Raw genomic sequence first — 18,554 nt, 5'->3', positions numbered from 1 at the left:
GGCCACATACATTTTGCCATCGATGAAGAGCGCCACGCAGGCAGTGCAGCCACCTGCCTCGCGATAACGATTCCTGTCCTGCTCTATGAGCGCGTCCATGTGTATAAAAGCCGTCTCCAGTGCGCCAATGATGATCTCATCCTTGCTGACGCGCCGCTGAAAGTATATGGGATGTGGAAATGTGGGATTCATGGGCGTCTTGGACTCGTTGTCCGCCTCGCGCGGCAGCAGCAGCTCAATGCAGTCGACGAGCGTCTCGTGCAGTATGTGATGGAATTGATGTGAAGCAGCCAAAGCAGCGCCGTACCCAGCATGGCCATCAAACACGCCAAAGTATGTGTATGGCAAGTCCGGATGCACATGCTCTGGATCCGACAGCACTTGCCTAAAAAAAAAGCAAACAAATTGAGTTTATGTAAATTGGGTGTGTGCAATCGTTTGCACTTACCGACAAAAGGCGCCCTGATCCTCGTTCCACTCGGACTTGCCCGAGTTGACGCACTCCGCATAGCCCGTAGCCCAGGGCAGCAGATTAATGTCACGCGGCACAATTATGGGCCGCACATTGTGATCCGCTGAGGCGCGCAGCTCGTCCGATGTCAACAGCTGGAGGAACGGCGGTCGTGCATAGGCAAACTTGTCTGGCTTTGGCTGGCCCAGACGCAGCCCACCGCGCTGGTAGTCGCTCTCGCTGCTGGGCAGCGGCGGCAAATCCGGCGCTATGGCCGATATAAAGCGATTCTTGAAATTGTTGAACATGGTTTAAGCTGCTGTCGCTGCTTTGTTTACGTTCTCGCTATTGCGCGCTCGCTCGCACACACTTGTCTGCGCTTTGGGCAGGCTCAATGGTCTTGGCTCTCTCGCTCACACTCGCACTGACGTGGCGGCGCTGACTGTTTTTGTTTTTGTTGGAAGACTGCGTTAGTTTTGACGTTACACTTAGTGCCTTATTACGATTATCTTGTGGCTAGAATCTAATGAGGAACCAGCTTGCAGTTGGCGCAGTTTTTTTTTTCGCTTATCTGTGTTTTCTTTGTGTGCTTTTTGCGGAAAACAGATTTATGAGCTGTGTTTACCTTTTTGCAATAGACGCTCACACACACACGCAAACAAAAAAGACAAAAACATGCACTGCATTTACACTTGGTGGCTGTTCGACTTTCTAATCCCGGCGTCTCAGCGCTTAATTTGCATTTTTACTAACAAATAGGCCAGCTATTTATTAATTGCAAAAATCAATATGCTGAGACAGCACAGTTGTTATTTGTGTCTGCACGGCAGGCACACGCTGCTTTGTTTTCAATTGCTTATTATTATTATTTTGCACTTTCAGCTTACATTAATCACGAAGACCTGTTCCGTTGCGTTTAGATTAAGTATTTGTGTAGAATTTTTACAAATAACATGTTTTCTGTTGCTCTGCTGTAGTTGCTCAGACGGGCACTGCTAGTTATGCTCACCACTGTTAACCGCACTGTTGCCAACTGCACATTAACGCGCCAATGTTAATGTAAACTTTCGAAGCAGCGTTAAATTTGCACAACATTTTATACATTTTCGATACCTATGCTTTGCCTACGTAATTAGTAATGTTATAATTATTTATATTTTAATTAGTAGTACGTAATTGAATATCTATGAACTTGATGAACAATTCTTTATTGTTTTTGCGTTTTGTCTTGTGTAGTTGGCAACACTGACACTTAGCATTAGCGTAATTGAGTCGAACTTTTGCCAAGTTGTGGCGCGAATTTTAAAATATTTTTATATGTGCTTTGCTAATCAATTATAATTTCAATTTCTACTTGCAGAAGCCAACATAGCGAGCTGCGCGATGTCATTATCAAATCAAATGCTTCCGGATTGGCACTGGACCAGCAAAAGGTGGAACAATATATCAAAGCAATGTCCTTAAGTGGCAGCGATAAGGTAAACAATGAGAAGTTGGCGGCCATGTGGATGTATGCCACACACATGGGCAGTCTGCCACCACGTAAAGAGACGCCATCAGGTCGCTCCATTATGCTAATTCCCGCCACAGCTGCAGGCAATGGGGTAAGTGCAGCGAAAGGTTTTAAGCTTTTTGGTCGGTCTGCTTTAAATATTGACACTAATCTCTGCACAGCTGGCGCCACCACCGCCAACACGTCTGCCGCCCGCACCACCTGGCATGCTGCTGTCCGTGCCAGCGCCACCGCCGCAATATCGTGGCATGACATTGCCCTACATGCGTCCCGGCTCCGTGCTGTATGCGCATCCCGCCAGCCTGGCGGGCACCTATCGCACCCACAAGAGCACCAAGAGCGCTGAGCTCAATGGTCAGCGTCGTCGTCGACGTGCTGGCAAAACGGACGCCAATCGTCGCCAGCGTCGCAAGTCCGAGGCGGACATGCTCGATGGTGCGCCCAACTTTCAATACAACGGCCTGGATCGCGCCATAGCCGACAGCTTTCTAGCGCGCCAGGAGCAATCGCAGACGGGCAGTCACATTGACTACTCCTCCTCCACATCGTCGGCCAACAGCGAGGCGTACGCCCATCAACAGGCAACAGCTGGAGGCAGCGGCGGCGGCGGCGGCAACTCACGCAGCTCCTCCAAGGCGAAGATTGTATGTCGCGATGTGGTCATGTGAGCAAGTCCAGACTGAGAGCTGCGCACGCTTTGTAAATAGTTTACTTTTACTAATTTTTATTATTATACACTATTGTATTTTTTTTTTGCAATATATCTGAAACGAATAAAGTATAAAATATATAGAATAAAAAGAGAGAGAGCGTGTCTGATTTAGAAATCCTCATCGCTGTGGTGCTCCGGCTTGCTGGCGGTCTTGGGACGCAGCGGCAGCTCGCCGGTGAGCTTCGAAATGCTGATGTCGTCTATGGAGTTGAGATCAACTGGAAAAGTAAACAAATGAGCAACTGTTTGATAGTGAGGAAGAGGAGAGTGGGTAGGTGGTGACTTACAATCATCATCGCCTGGCGCCATCGTCATAATGTCGCCCACGTCCAGTTCGCTGTCGCTGCTGCCAAAGCTGCTGTCGTCGGCGTTGGCGTCGCGGCGACGCAACATGCTGCTGCCAGGACCTTCACGTCCATTGCGTGTGGGTGGCGCTGCTGCTGCTGCGGCGCCGGCAGTGGCTGTGGCTGTGGCACGACGACTGCGTCCAGTGGTGGGGCGTATGCGTGAGGTGGCCGTGCCTGGACGCTTGCTGGTCTGACTGCGCTGCAGCAGCAAATCCTCATCGCGTATGTCGGGTATTTCGGCATCCAGAGCAAAGACGTTGCTGCTGCCCGGCGCCTGTGACTGCGCCACGTCAACGTCGTCGTCGTCGTCGTCCTCATCGTCGTCGTCGTCGTCTTCTATGAGTCCCTCCGGTATAAAGGGTATGGAGTTCTCGGCGGGCTTTTGCAGCAGCGGCGAGGCAGTGGGCGTGGCACGTCGCTTGCTGCGCGCCTCCAGCTGCGTGCGCAGCGCATCGCGCACATGCAGGCGCAAGAAGTAGCGCTGGAATAGCTGCTGCAGCTGCTGCTCGTACTCCTCGAACTCGGCCATGTGGGCTGGCCGGATTTTCTGCAGCGCCTCCAGCCGCTGCTTGGTGCGCTCCAGTTCCGCGCGCTTGCGCTGCAGCTTCGAGTTGAGCGCATTGAGCTCCACGCGCGAGTTCTCCAGCTGGGCGCGACTGGACTGCAGCTTCAGCTGATTCGATTGTATGGCCTGCTTCATGCTGCGCTCCACGCTCAGCAGCTCCATGGGGCGTTGTGCCTGCGCCAGTCGCGCCTCCTTATGCAGCAGCTCCTGGGACAGCAGATCATGCAAAGCGGCGCCACGTTGCGTCAGCTCGGAGCTGAGCTCGCGTGCGCGACGCAGCTGCTCCAGCTTGTCGCCAATGTCCACCTGATTGAGCGAGCGGTACTGCTCACGCTCCTCATCGTGCAGCTCGCTCTGCGACTGCTGCGGCGCTATCAGCAGTCGCGTAATCTTCTGCAGCTCCATGGCGCTGACAGCAGCGGCTGCGTAAAGCTTGCGCGGATTGAGTCGTATGCCCGACTTGGTGACAAAGAATTCGGTGGCTGCGCGAATCAGCAGCACACGCTGCTCCTCCGTCGAGACGCCGCCGGCCAGCACAGCGCCCGGCTCCAGCAGCTCGGCCAGCCATTGGAGCAGCTCGGCCACAATATGAAAGCTGGCCAGGCTGCCATGCTGATTGCCCAGTGATTGCAGCGGAAAGACGCGCGGAAAGCCCAACAGCTTCAGCTGCTCCCCCAGATCTGCAAGCCAATTCCAAATTAAGACCTGACTCATCCTGACTGCTACGCATACTTACCACGCACATCCTTAAAGGACATTCTCCGTTGCCTGTTATTGTCCTTCTGTCAAGTTTCGTTGCCATTTTGGCTTTTGTTGTGGTTGCCGTTGTCTCGTTGCCGTTGCCGTTGCCGCCGTTGCTGCTTGGCTTTTGCTTTTGGTCGCTTTGTTGACGCACCGCGTGTTGAATGAAGCGTTGCCAGGGGCAACGTGGCCACCAACCAACCAACCCTCCGCTAGCGTCCGCCATTTGGCTTCCAGTTTGCATTTCCAGCCGCGCCACATGCATTTGACTCACAGTAAACAATTATTAATCACAAGTTGTTAATAATAAACAATAAGAACAGCAACAGCAACACAAAGGAAATGGCAGCTGCAATATGCAAAAGTTGCTGTGGTAAGTACAGTGTGCACTGCCTGCAATAAACAATTCATAAATGTTGTACATTTGTTAATAATCATTCAAAGAACAATAATAACAGCAACACTGCAGGCAAATCAGTTTAATAAATCCATTTTCATAAATAAAACTCACTCATTTACATTAAAACTTAAATATAGTTAAGTTTGTTTACAAGCAACTTTTGCTATATAAACGTTTTAATAATATTATGTTCAGTTTAGTTGGTTATATAGAATGTTGACTGTTGTAAGAATAATAAGACTAATTCTCATAATAACACTGAGCATAACTAGAATCATATCATTAATTAATAATATATTAGTTTCCTATTATTTTAACTTGATTGAGCTTCTAATATTTTTAATCTCTTTCAGTTGACTGCTCATTGCCAAAATCAAATAAATAAGTAAGTAAACAAAATCAATATTTAACAATATTAACGCACGCAGTGAACTGTTTTGGGTCGAGAGCCAGTGACAACTGACCTACCTCCACATGAAACTCTGTTCTTATTTAGCAGCATGTTCTCAGCTAGGCTAGTCTCATTAATAGATTTATAAATGTTTATCACAGTTTGCACATACATATATATATATTTGCAACATTAACATAACTACATCCTATTATTATTACATGTTGATATATAATAACAATAACAATAATAATAGTATGTAGTTATGTTAATGTGCAAGCAACAGCACTATGGAATTTTATATTTTAGCAGCGCGATCCCCACTTGTGAATTTGTCGAGTACCCAAGCACAACTGACTGCATTATTAGCCTCTCACGCCTGTAAGCTAAGCAGCTCTGCTGCTCTTCACTCATTTCACAGCGAGTGCAGCGCTGCTCGCCTCTTTCGTTCGTAGGCGCTCGATCGTTTGGTCGTGCTAAGCTGCTGCGACTGAACGAATAAGCGCGTTGCTTAGAGAGCGCATATCGTATGATGGTGTGGGTGGGCCTCACTTGCTAGCTTAGCTGCCAGTTACCAACACATTGATATTAGTGCAAGAACAGCAGCTGAGAGCGCAAGCATCTCACAGAGCGTGAGCGACGGTTAATGCTTAGGCTATGGCTTATACAAAAGACTTATACTTATACTTATACTAATCAGCCAACGTGTTAGCGAGAGTGCAGCAGCGCTGCTTTCGTTCGCTCGCGCTCGATCGACTGCGCTGCTGCGACTGCACGAAAGCGTCGCTCAATTGCAAAGAGAGCTTCGCTGCTTTGCTGCTTAGAGAGGAGCGTGCATGGCTTTTGTTTTGACTGCAGCTAAAAACTTTCCATTGAAAGCAGACTGACCTGACTCTTGGCTAAAAACCACGTGACTTAAGAACAATTGTTTATCAAAGCATTGAAGCTTAGGGGCTAAGTGTGGACTTGTTGAATAGTTTAATGAGAATTTGTCTGTTAATATTGTTAATTTATACAAATTTCAATTTGCAATAACATTTATTTAATGAAGACTGAACGAGAGCGTCGCAGACTCAACTAAAACTGATTTAAACACAATTAATTGCACACCATTGAACTAACAACAAGAGCCAATAGACAAGTTTGCATTGAATATTATATTTGTATTATTAACTGTTAGTTTGTAGAAAAGATTGATAATAATGTGTTTATCAATTCAACTAATCAATTATATTTTATTAAAGGCTTTACTAAACTAAAATTTCAAACTAAACTATTATTTCATTACCCTCTGCTTTGGATTTCTAATTCATGAAAATATATTTGCGCCTTGCTGTTGCTGCAAATAAATGTTTACGACACAAATCAAATTATTGCTTACTTTAACTACACAAATTGCATTGCTTGCATCAAATTCTATGCAAAGCAGAAACAAAAGAAAAGTTGCCTTTGTGCTATTTTCTGGAATTTTGCTTCGCTTGTGCTTGCTAAAAGTTTTCGCAATGGCATTTGCACTAAATTAAGAAAATCAAATAAGTTTGTGCACAGCAAAAATCTATTTGTCTTATTATATAGTGCATTATTAATATTTGCACATGCAAATGACATTTTTGTTGAAAATTAATTAAAAGCAGCTTTGGAAATTGCATGCGAGCCACCAAGGACTCGCTTGGTTGGTGATTGCTGCTCCTGCGTTCAGTGAATTTAATTACATCGATTGAGACGAGGTTTGTCAATCAGTTTTCTTCGGCTTGTCTGCGAGTGAGGAATTCCTTTAATTAAATGCCAATTATGCAATGACAGCTGTGGCATTATTGCCAATTGATTGCACTTTAGCCAGGCCCAACAAGTAGACCAAATTGCAAGCTTGGAATGCACTTTGAGACAGTTGCAATTGCCAATTGTGATTTGAAAATGCGTCATGCTTTGGTTGTTGTCCTCACTGTGCTGTGGGTTGGTGTGCTCACTACTTTTCAAGCCGCAGCGCAGCTTGAATAGAAAATTTTTAAAAAACAATTGAGTAAGCAGCAAATGCCAAATAAAATATTGCAGCTTACTCAAATGTTCTGTTGACTCATTGCAATTTGCTGTCGATAAAGCACAATGTGGTAAATCGTTTAGCCGCTGGGCTTTATGTTCATCAAAATACAAAATACAATTAATTGACACGAGCAGGCAATTGTGTTTGCTGTTTGGCTAACAAGGAAAGTTCACAAATGAACCCATAATAAACCATGTTACCAACTAACACATGTTCAAGGCTAAACTTCAATTATAATGGGGGGCAGTTTGTATGTGTGTGTGTGTGTGTGTGAGCTATCGAACAAATTTGAGTCGCAGTCCGCAGTTAATGATTTTGCGGTTGACATGTCAAAGTTCAATGGCCATAAGCCACAACAGTGGCTCCTTCCAATTTCAGCCTCATGATGATGCGCAATTAAAGCAAAACGCTTCATCAAAAGCGCCCTCAGAGCTGGCAGCATACCAAGCCCATAATTGAGTTCCCAGCTGTAAGCAGAGTGGACAACAAGCTGGAACTGGCTCAAAGTTTGACAAAATAGGGAAAATAAATTTTATAGCACTTTTGCAATTATTTAAGCTGCAACTTCAAGCTAAGCTTAGCTTAAAATTTGTGCAAAATTGAACTAGCTCATTAACTAGTTCAGTTAGCACAAGTTTGCCTCGCTGTGTCCTTTGCTCCTGCTAATGAAAGTCGTGTGCGAACTAAATTGCGGCTGCTGCGTTACTTACACACACACATACACACAAACAAAGCGAGTCACGAAAGAAATGTGTAATAACATTTTATGACAACACTGTAAAAAATAAATGACAATAAAATTAAAAAACAAAATTAAAGCTACATAGCTAATAATTTACAAGTACAAGTGCAGCTGGCTAGCAACAGAACTGACCACACCAACTTAGAATACACTTTGTACAGCAAATAAATAACAAAGCGTATTAAATATTAAAGCAATTTGTTGCGCTTAAATAAATGAATGAATGATCAATAAAAGTAAAAATTCAGAGAGTCTATAATAAAAATTAAAGTGTAGCAATTAAATTTTTCTAATAATTAATTTAAATTGTTAAGCTTCAATAATTAAATGCTTGGCAATAAAACCAAGTAAAATATATTTTGAGAGTTGTCAGATTAAGGTATTTTTTTTGAAGTAAAAATAATATTAAAGTGTTGTAAATTTATAAAATTAATAAATTATTGCTATAAAAATAATATTTAATTTTATATAAATAGATAATTGGACTTCAGCTATAAATAGGTTACCCTTTTTTTTTTTTGATCAAAATAGTCAAGTGTATAAAATATATTTTTATTAATTATTTATTATCTGCTAATATTGAAGTTAATTCCAATTGCTAAGCCTAACTACTTTACTTTACTTGTTGCTAAACAATAACTACTTAATTTCGCACAGTGCATAACTAATTTCGCACAAGCTTTTGAGTGTGTGCTTTGCTGTTTCAGCTGCAGTCCAAATTATGTGCTCCAACCTGCATTACACGCACACAGACAAACACACGCACACACACACACACACATGCAGCATATATGTATGTATGTATGTATGTGTATTATATAGCGCTTAGACATATAGAGCGAACGCTTTTGTGCCGCTGGGCAAATTATATAAATCAAAACGTCACGAGCTGTTAACAAGCCAAGTGGCGTTGCCCTTTGGGCTGAACCTTTGGGGAACTCTTGAACTCCTTAGCCTAGCGCCGAAAATATTAATAATAATAATAATCATGCAGCACTGGGCGTTAAGCTTATCAATTTCATAGCGAGTGGGACAGCAGCAATAACTAACGTGAAGCTACGTGGCTTGATTTGGCCCTGGAATTGACCTAAATAGCTGAATTAAGTGTTTGTGTTTGCATTTGGCATTGTTTGGGCTCAAGCTGCAAGTTGCAGTTGCCTTTGTGGTTAAGCAGCTGCAGCAGCTGCTAATTGACTTTGAGGCTTAGGGCCAAAGAGAAATTGAGTTTATAATTGAATCTTAAACTGTACATAAGGCTTTGTTAATTTTACTTTGTCTGTTCAACAATTTAATATTTACATGGCATTTTTGAATGCCAGAGCATAGCCTGAGAAATATTTGTCTGGCTTTATGCCTTTGGCCAAAGGTGTTCCTCGCATGGAGATCCAATGCGGGCAGGAGCTGCAAGTCCTGCTGTCACTAGCAGCACGTAGCTGGGGACACTTTAGCGCACAAGGACACAAGGCACGTTGCACGTTCACGTTGCACAATAGAATTGATATCGGTGGCAAGGTAATTGCAGCTCAAACGCCAGTTAACAGACTTCCCAACAAAGGCATAGAGCAGCGCTCTATATACAAATGTGTGTATTTGTGTGTGTTAACTATTTGTCGCACTGCGTATCCTGTGTGTGTGTCCTTGTTTTTGTTGTGTGACATCCTCTGCTGCTGGCTGCACTGGCAACTGGCAGCGAGTAATGCAGCACTTGCCACAAAGTTATTGATGCCACACGGCGTTGCAATCAAACGCACAACCGGATAATTTGCTGTCAGCATCCACACTCAGCACTTCGCTCTTGTGGCACGCCCAATTAACTGAGTTATCCATACGCACTTATGTGGCAACACCAATTCGGTTGCGCACTTTCCAATTAAACAGCCAGCGACACCAGCAACTTGTCAATTATTTTAATTGTTTTTGCATTTTTGCTTTTACTTTTTTTTGCTGCAAATATTTTCATTTCCATTGTTGCCAAGAATTTTTTTTATTGTGCAGTAAACACTCGCTAATTGGAAATGCAAGACAAATTAAAAAAAACGAATGCAATTTGAGCTTAAGCACAAAAGCAAATTTTATGCTGCAACGAATTTTTTAAATTATAGAATTAAAGTAAAGCGAATCCGATGGGTTAGCAATGCAAATGTTAAGCATTGATTACTCTTTCTCGTTCTCTCTCTCTCTTTCTGTCTCTCTCATGTGTTGACGTTAAAATAGTTTAAGCTTTCTAGCTTAACTTTCTATTTGGAATTTAGGGTTTTCTCTTTGAATAAATAAATTGAAATTTATTTTGCTGACTTTGTTTTGCTTATTTCTCAATTTGTTCAAACTATGTGCGACTGTAACTAAATTTATTATTTCATTTTGATTCATTTTGGAATTTGAAGTGCTCGTTTTAATTGAACAGCATCGTTTGCCGTTTATGCAGCTGTTGGTTGGCAAAGTAAATGAATTGAATATTCGCAATAAATTCGCACACAAATTTAAAAGCGCCAAATGCTGAGCATTTGTGCTGCTATCTGTGCGTTTAACGTTTAACCAATTTGTGCTTCATTAAAGGCTTAAATGATGAAGTGCAGCTGCTAGTGGCAAGCACAATTGCCACTTGCCACTTGCCACTTTATAAGCTGGCTCAAGAGCTGCTGCCATTATAAACTTATCGATTTGTTTTCAGCTTTCGCTTGCTGCTGGGACTGCTGGTCATTGGACTCTGGCATTGGAGCCGGGTCAGGCCAAGCCGAGACACTTAAAGATGCCACCAAAATTGAATTGAATTGCAAGTTCAACTTGCCTTGCTGCCACCCTGCAACTTGAGCAACTTTTGCTTTGATTCTGTTTGATTTTTTTTGTTTTATACTGGGACTGGCGCGTTTATTATTTTGTATTTTGCTTGGGTCTCGGCTCCTTCTTGTTGGCAGTCACTTGAAAATTAATTTGCAGCCAAACCGCAGGCAATTTGGCCAGGGTTCCAACAAGGGTAAGAGTCGTCCAGTCCAGTCGCCGCTTTTGCTGCCAGATAATTGAATTCATCATCATTATTGTCATTGTCAGTCTCATTTCACTTGTTTAGCTCGCTGCCACCAAATTGCGCGTTATAATTTCATTTACACACCTACATACAATATATATATATATATATATATATATATGTATATCGTATATAGAGCCGCCCACTGAGCGCAGTCGACAAACTTTAAACTGCAGGCGTGGCTCCTGTTGCACGTAAACAATTTAACATGCAACTGCTGCAAGCTCTGAACCTTTCCTTTTGTTTGGGTCAAAAATGCGCGCGTGCCCCACCAAAAACAAAAAAAAAAAACAGCGTCAACACGAAATGCGTCATCATCAACATAATGAGGCAAATTGCAATTAACACACACACACACTAACACTAACACGCATACATGTATAAACTTTTTTGGGTGCGCTCGAGCCAATGTTAATGCCTTGGCAGGCGCTAGCAAAACTAACTTTTATTTTGTTGGGGGTGGTGGGTGGGGCGGCGCCTGTCGTGCGGCCTAATTCAATTTTGATCTACGTGGCGCACAGCCTCACAGTTAATGGCACCTCCTCGACGCTGCCACATGCCGCAAATCGCAGCACGCACACAGCTGTTCGCTTAAGCTTAACAAACAAATTGCTTAGTTTTTTTTTTTTCTATTGCTGTTGCTGTTAGCTTCAAACGCACAATGAGTTTTCGTCCGGCCTTTGGGCGTGGCAGCTGCAATCGTTTCGATTTTAATTGATTTCGCTGCGTTTTGGCCAACTAAAACCGCAATAGCCAACGATACAAATGCAATATGCGTATGCTTATATGTGTGTGTGTGTGTGTGGTGGGTCTGCTATGTTTGCTATTACAGAAACAAACCCACAAAGCCACACTCACTCACACACATTGGCAAACAAATTAAATTCCAGTTACTCAAAGCGCTTTATGAAAATACGCTCAACAATGTATTTAAAGAATGTACGCACTCAATTGTTTAGTGCACAACACTTTAGTAAGTTATTAGAACAATTAATTATGCTAAATAAACAAGCTATCACAACTGGCGTTGCCAACTGCTTTGATCAAGGCTGTAAAGCGCGTGCGTGTCATGCTAGCATAACAGACTGCGATCCTGCTTAAAGCTGACTGTTAACTTAGAAGCTTATGTTAAAAGCTAACAGCTAGTGTCTGTCATCATAGCATAGCCTGTTAGACTAACAGACCTGCGATCCTGTTGCACTTTAAAGCTGACTGTTAAGTTCTGACTGTTAACAGCTAGTGTATGCAAACTAGCATAGCCTGTTGGACTAACAGACTGCGATTCTGTTGCACTTTAAGACTGACTGTTAAGTTCAGCGCGCACTTATGTTAACAGCTGTTCGCTTGCTGTTGCTATTAATTATGTAGCTGGCGCTCTGCTCGCTGCTAAAAAAGCTCTACGGCTTCAAGTCTAATTAAAGTATGCACATGTGAATAAATTTATTTACATGTTTACTAGCAATGGCACCTGGCATCATGACACTTGTTGTTTTGGCTACGCGCGTGGGGGATGAGCGGGCGGCAGGGCGGCAAAACAAGGTTACTTGGCACAACAGAACAACACAGAGCGCAGAAAACAAATTTAGTTTTTGCAATTTACACGAATTGTACGTGAGATTCATGTGTTGGCAACAGCATTGGGCCGCGCGCGCTCTTTATATGTATGTATGGGTGTATGTATTATGGTAACGTGGCCGGTGGTGCTTTTGGCCATAACAATGAAGAAATATGATGCGACAAATGACAGGCGACGGCCACATGCTGCGCCAACTACATGCCAGACAGGACAACAAACTCTCCTAATGGTCGTTTGCATGCTCACACACACACACACACACATGCAACTAGCTTTGCTTGTTGGCGACTCTCACACACGTGCTGGCTCCCGCTCACTGATATTATTGCACGTCTTAGTCATTTGGGACATCTCAGTCATTTGCTAGCCTCACTTCATTCCAACCAACAACAATACAAACTGCAAGAAAAATGTGGCAAAAGAGCAGAGAGCATAAAAATAAAATAAACTGCAAACGAGAACATCAAACACTTTTCTCAAAATGTTGACTATGTGAGCTACCGAACTTACTACTACTCCAAAGCTCATATATATGTATATATAATACTGTTATGTATTCAGTTAGATAAGAATGCCTAGTAAAGAATAAGAAATGCAAAAGGAATGCAAATTACAATCAAATTACAGTGAGTACTCGCAAAATAAAATATAAACAGCAAAGAAGTTCTGGCGAAAAGCATTGAAATTAAACATTACTCAGCTTAATTTTATTTATTTAATTCTTCAATATTTATGAACAAGCTTTGATGAATTTGAACAGTTTAATTTGGTTTACGCGCAGTTTTTAAATATTTTGGCATAAGTTGAGTGTTGAGTTTAAATTTTGCTTGCTCAATTGATGTCACCACTAGAGTTAGATTGCGTTTTATTTTGTATTAATAGAAGCACAGCAAATAAAGCAAATATTTGCTTTGCAAACTAACAAATAACTCTTGCAGTTCTTATTGTTAAATTTTTTCGCTCAGTTGCGGTTGCAGAAACTGGAATAATTTATAAGCTTGCCAGCTTGTCCGTGTCTGTTACTGTGTGCGTGTGCGTATGCGTGTGAGGCGGCACCCCCACAGGTTTTGACCCTGAACTTGCGCTATGAAAACAAACATTTTAACAACACAGCGACTGTGACTGCCTGCGGGCAAAACATCAACATGACGCCTCCTTCTGCTGCTGCATGCAACAGAATCAACAGCAGCATCAAGCACAGGCGTTGGCAACTGATTGAGTTTTTAGACATTTTGATATGCCAAATGCAATGGCACACACATGATTCAATTTCAAATAGACTAATGTAATCAGCAGACTAAAAGTGTAGTCAAGTGTATTTGCTAGTCGACTAGGGCATTGCATTTGTTGACTTTCGCTACTTCTGCTGGTCAAGCGCACAATCCAATGCTCAATCATCCCAGCAAATGCGAGAGATTGCAAACAGCAGCAGCAGCAGCAGCAGCAGTAGTTGGGATTGGGGTTGGCGTTGGGGTTGGATGCGAACTGTGTGCCTGGGTCTTGGTCTTGGCCAAAGCCTGTATATATTAAATGCTTAGCTGCGAGCAAAACGAGTTTCATCTCAACTCAACTCAATGCTGAATGCGATTGTGTCCGTGCCCGAAACAGCGAACATTTGTTTGTCACCTTCTTCTTCACGGCTTTGTGTTGTTTTTATTTTATTTGGGTGCTGCTGCTGCTGCTGCTGTTGGCGCAGTGGCTGTGAAACTTTAATGAATGGGATCAGCTAAATTGTTTATTTGCGTTTCACTTGAGTGGGGAAACGCTTCAATAATTACTAAACTAGCGGAAACGCCAGCTCAAATCATGGGCACTAATTTGCGGCCACAGGCACAGGAAATGAATGTAAACTGTTTAGCCAGTGTGCGCCACCATCATGAGCGATGCGTTGATTAAGGCCTTGACCCAAATTGCGATTGAATTTCACTTAAACTTGAAGTCATTTGGGTATTGTGTTGGAAATTTGAGTTTCTTGCTGAATGCGGAAGTACAAACAGACAGACAAACACCCACAACACACACACACACACATATGAACTAAGTATGCGCTCATCGTTTGGCATAAAATGGCGTCACATACATAGGATTGGAATATTTGTATATCACATGAAATGATGTGGAATTTATGTCGCCACCAACGCATATAAATTTCGTTTAAATTCAAATTTGTCTATTGAATAAAGTTGCGCTTAAATTAAACAACAAATGCAATCTTTAACACACACATACACACGCACACGCACACACACACACACATGTAAGTAATTGCATATGTCAGCTGTTGAGCTGAACAAATTTTTTATTGCATACTTTGCCGGGCGGCTGCAAATATAAAAAGAAATAAGCATACGCCGCTTAAGCCTGCGAGTCATGAATTTAATTGCAGCATTTACTTTCTGAGTATGCCTGTGTGTGTGTGTGTGTGTGTGTGTGTGTGTGTGTGTGTGGGCGCAACAGCTTGTAGATTTATCATGCATTTTATGTAAATGCAAAAGAGAAAATATTATAAATGCGCTTTAAGTGCAAAAGTTTAGTTGTCAAAGCAATCGGTAGCAATCGAGCTATAAAGCGTTGACGTACTAAAAATACACAAACCAAACCGATTAAATAAACAAGTTTGAGTAGCATGTGTTATACAAGGGTATTAAGCATTTGACAGCTACACTTGGCAAACTAAACTAATCCTTGTCTATTTCTGTTCGCACAACATTAACTAACTACTGGGACATATAACAGTTCTATAGCAACATCAAAGCTGCTCGTTGTCAGGCGCAACTGCAGCAAATAATTCATAATAATTTGCAGCAAAGTTTAATTAACTATTTGCATGCCAAAGGGTTTCTGCTTACCCTTTTGCCTTTCATTGCGCACTAAATTTGCATTTTGCTGAAAGCAAAGGTGAAAACGGAGACACGGGCGCATGTTGCCAATTAGTCAACGGCTTATGCAGAGTCGGCTCGGGCTACTCAATCTGCGCTTATTGCCAATTGATGCTGCTGCTGCATCCATTGAAATCAGATGCTTGCACCTGTTGCAGCAGCATGACAAGCTGAATAGCCGCCGCCTGCCTGCGTAACAGCAATCAAAATATTCTTAGCATACTTTAAAGCGCTTTGTGACTGAGAGTCACAAATGTTAAAACTTAAATTCATATGCAGTCCCATATGCGTTTTAATTATAATTTGCTGTGAATTAAATGCCGCACCGTCACACTTGGACTTTGACTCGCCTCTAATTGACAGCGGGGCGGCGTTTCAAGAGTTATTGCGCTCAATATGTTGACTGCCCTACAAGGAGCAGGCCCAGCAGCGACGACGACGACGACAACGACGACAATGAGCGAATGAAGAGTGAGAGCCACTGACAATGACGCTGAACACTAGTGGGCTGCACTTAATTCGACAGACTGGAAGATTTATAAACATTACCACCAGCATGACTAACGCTGATGAATGGCCCATGCGTCGACAGTCGACAATCTGATGGCCATGGCTATGGCCGGCTGCATCTAAAGCTCTGCTCCATTGTTGGCATACTTTTCAATTGGACTTTCAAGCACTCCCATTGTTCGCCGTTGCCTGTTAATTAGAAGCGACAACGAGAGAAATACGTATGCATATATATATAGAGAGAGAGAGAGAGAAAGTGGCAAGTGGGAGTAAGTCCTGTTGAATATCTAATCAAGGAGCCGCAGCCACAGCCACGCCACAGCCACAACCACAGCAGCAATTATGCATGTTAATAATTTTTGATCATAATCGTAATCATAATTATAATACCAAATTAGTCGCATCCGTGTTGCTGCGCTGTCCGGTTGGTTCACTGATATCGCCGCCGTCAGCTAATTAGGCAACAAGACTTGGCCAGCCAGCGGAAATTAAGTTAGTTCCGTAAATAATTAACTTCATTTTGAGCTGATGAACAGATTTGTATGCACATAGCCGAGCTCAACTTTTATATGCCAAATATTAATACCATATTTTTATATAGACTTTTGAATATATGTAGTAACTACTAAGCGCGCTTTATTTATGAAGCTACACATGCAAACAAGTTTAAGCACATGCAGCTTGCATACATTTGGCATAAGTTATATATTGTATATATATTGCAATTGTTAATAAATTTATGTTTGTTTTTGCATTCAACAGGCATTTGCATTATTCGAATTTAACTGCTTTGTTTTGTTGGCTAGTGTTTGAACCTGCTTGCTTCACACTCCCACAAGTGTGAGCCCAACTCCAACATGTCTGATAGCTGTGTGTCTCTCGCTTGTGCTGCTGGCAAGCACTTATTGCTGCACTGCTCGCACGCGTTTGCTTGCGGATGATACATGCGAATTGCACTGCTTGAGATGTTGCGACGCGATCAACTTGAGATCAACAACAGCTGATTGTGTTTAAAAATACTTTGAACTTTAAGCAATGCACGTGCAGTTGTGAATTATTGCATTAGTCACAATTAATTTATTAATTTCATTTTCTTTGTGTGACACATAATTTGAGCAAATGTAATTTGGCATACTGAGAGAATGATATTTTGCTATTATCATTTTCAAATCAGTTTATTGAACCCAAACTAAGAGTTATGATATCTAAATAATCAATATGTATTGATGACAAATAATGCTCAGTGGTTAAGCTTTATAAAATAAAGTAATTTAAAAATTTTTAATTTAGCCAAAATTCTACTAATTTCATATGAAAACTCATAGATTATCAGTAGTGTTAGTGAAAATTTTGAAGAATACAGCCAAAAAGTATCGAAAAGAAAATCTTAGCAGGTGCAGAGCTTAGAGACATTTAATTGCTCCAAATAGTTAGTTGGGACGACTAAGCGCGGGCTTACAGTAGATCTGATAAAGTTGATGTTGATGTTAAGCGAGGCATAAAAGTTGCTACTGTCTTCAAATGTGCTGCTTGCTTCTAGCAGAGGAAACTGCATTAGCTGTATATTTCGTTCCAATGCTAAACTTCGATTTTCCAAAAATCGAAACGCACCTAGTTGTAACTTAATGAGGACAAAGGCTGCTAAAAAGTTACACAATTTTCGCAGAAATTATTTTGTTTAAATTGTAAGAGAAGCTGCACTCTGATTAGAACTTGGGGCCAAGTTCGAAATTAGTTTTCGTTTGAATATTTGCGCCACTTGCAGCTGCTGCAGCTTGGAATACGTTTGAAGCAAACCGAAGCCGAAGCGAAGGCAGCAATTGCAGCCCCGAACGAACAGCGGCGGCGGCGTTGTCGGTGTCGAACATGTTCGCTGGCGGTTCAGTTCGTTTAGTTTAAATTTTGTTGTCACCGTGAACGGATGTGTGTTGCTCGCGCGCGCATGAGTTGCCGCGCGTGTTTCAGTTGCCGTTTGTGTTGTCATTTGTGGTTGCCGCCGCCGCCGCTGGCTTGAGCGAATCAAGAATTTGCATATTTGTTTGATCAGTACTCCAAAAGTTATAGAGCCAAGCGGACAAGCGCGACGGACGAGGAATCGCATCTCTCTATCTATCTCTCTCGCTCGCTCAGTTGTATGCAGTGCAAACAAACAAAACTACAAACTAAAAACCAAATACTAAACGTGCGATAAGAACAATAACAACAACAAATATAAACAGTGCAGCATTGTTACAACAACAGCAACAACAAGAACAAGAACAGTAATTTTAACAACAGCAACATCAGCCCAGAGAGTCTTCTTGGCTGTGCGCGCCCGCGTTTTGTTGTTGGTTTTCTCAGTCGGTGGTGGTGCTGGTGGCTGCCTTTGTATGTGTGCGTGTTTTTTTTGTATTTTTTGTTGTTGTTGCATTTTAGTTGCATTCTTGCGAGCGAAGCGTCGCGTCGCTGCATCTGCGTCAAGAGTGCGACGCCGGCGTCAGCAGCTTTAAACTTTTGTTTTGTTTTTTTTTTCGGGTTGTTGCTCATTTTGTTTTTTTTTGGGAACAAACGAGAGACGAAGTGGCTCCCAAAACGTGCCAGCCAAAAAGTAATTAAGCTCAATTTTTTAAACTTAAGTATAATACACAAACTATAACTAAACTACTACTACCTACTACTATT

At 42.4% G+C, this 18,554-nt stretch overlaps 4 protein-coding genes across 5 annotated transcripts in view; 2 read left to right on the top strand and 2 right to left on the bottom strand.

Moving 5' to 3' along the window:
- LOC108606360 (protein phosphatase 1H) overlaps positions 1 to 1,377 on the bottom strand; it is a 6,527-nt gene extending 5,150 nt beyond the window's left edge. Inside the window, exons 1-2 of the mRNA XM_033294359.1 lie at positions 449 to 1,377; positions 7 to 385 (exon numbers count right to left, since the gene is read on the bottom strand). Of these exons, the coding sequence (XP_033150250.1) occupies positions 7 to 385; positions 449 to 759 (690 nt within the window). The 5' untranslated portion in view covers positions 760 to 1,377. The remainder of the gene's footprint in view (positions 1 to 6; positions 386 to 448) is intronic.
- A 438-nt stretch (positions 1,378 to 1,815) lies between these two features.
- On the top strand, positions 1,816 to 2,722 carry LOC108606361. Its single transcript, XM_033294289.1, has 2 exons — positions 1,816 to 2,055; positions 2,126 to 2,722. The coding sequence occupies exons 1-2, from the start codon at positions 1,906 to 1,908 to the stop codon at positions 2,630 to 2,632; spliced, it is 657 nt and encodes a 218-aa protein (XP_033150180.1). The 5' UTR covers positions 1,816 to 1,905; the 3' UTR covers positions 2,633 to 2,722.
- An 8-nt stretch (positions 2,723 to 2,730) lies between these two features.
- LOC108606362 (clusterin-associated protein 1) lies at positions 2,731 to 5,248 on the bottom strand. Of its 2 annotated transcripts, none has more exons than XM_017996412.2 (4): positions 5,154 to 5,248; positions 4,325 to 4,722; positions 2,964 to 4,268; positions 2,731 to 2,894 (listed from the first exon to the last, which is right to left on the bottom strand). In XM_017996412.2, exons 2-4 carry the CDS (start codon positions 4,344 to 4,346, stop codon positions 2,785 to 2,787), a joined length of 1,437 nt encoding a protein of 478 aa, XP_017851901.1. In that variant the 5' UTR covers positions 4,347 to 4,722; positions 5,154 to 5,248; the 3' UTR covers positions 2,731 to 2,784. The 2 variants fall into 2 exon arrangements, with proteins under 2 accessions (XP_017851901.1, XP_017851902.1); XM_017996413.1 differs by having other exon boundaries at positions 5,198 to 5,229.
- Positions 5,249 to 18,104: 12,856 nt separating this feature from the next.
- Positions 18,105 to 18,554, top strand: part of LOC108606599 (adenylate cyclase type 9) — a 39,518-nt gene continuing 39,068 nt past the window's right edge. The window contains exon 1 of the mRNA XM_017996855.2: positions 18,105 to 18,480. The gene's annotated coding sequence lies outside the window, so the exon portion shown is untranslated. The remainder of the gene's footprint in view (positions 18,481 to 18,554) is intronic.

This window comes from Drosophila busckii, chromosome X, assembly GCF_011750605.1.
Source record: "Drosophila busckii strain San Diego stock center, stock number 13000-0081.31 chromosome X, ASM1175060v1, whole genome shotgun sequence".
Classification (NCBI taxonomy): domain Eukaryota; kingdom Metazoa; phylum Arthropoda; class Insecta; order Diptera; family Drosophilidae; genus Drosophila; species Drosophila busckii.
Note: the sequence above shows the minus strand (reverse complement) of the source record. Positions and strands in the feature narration are given on the sequence as shown.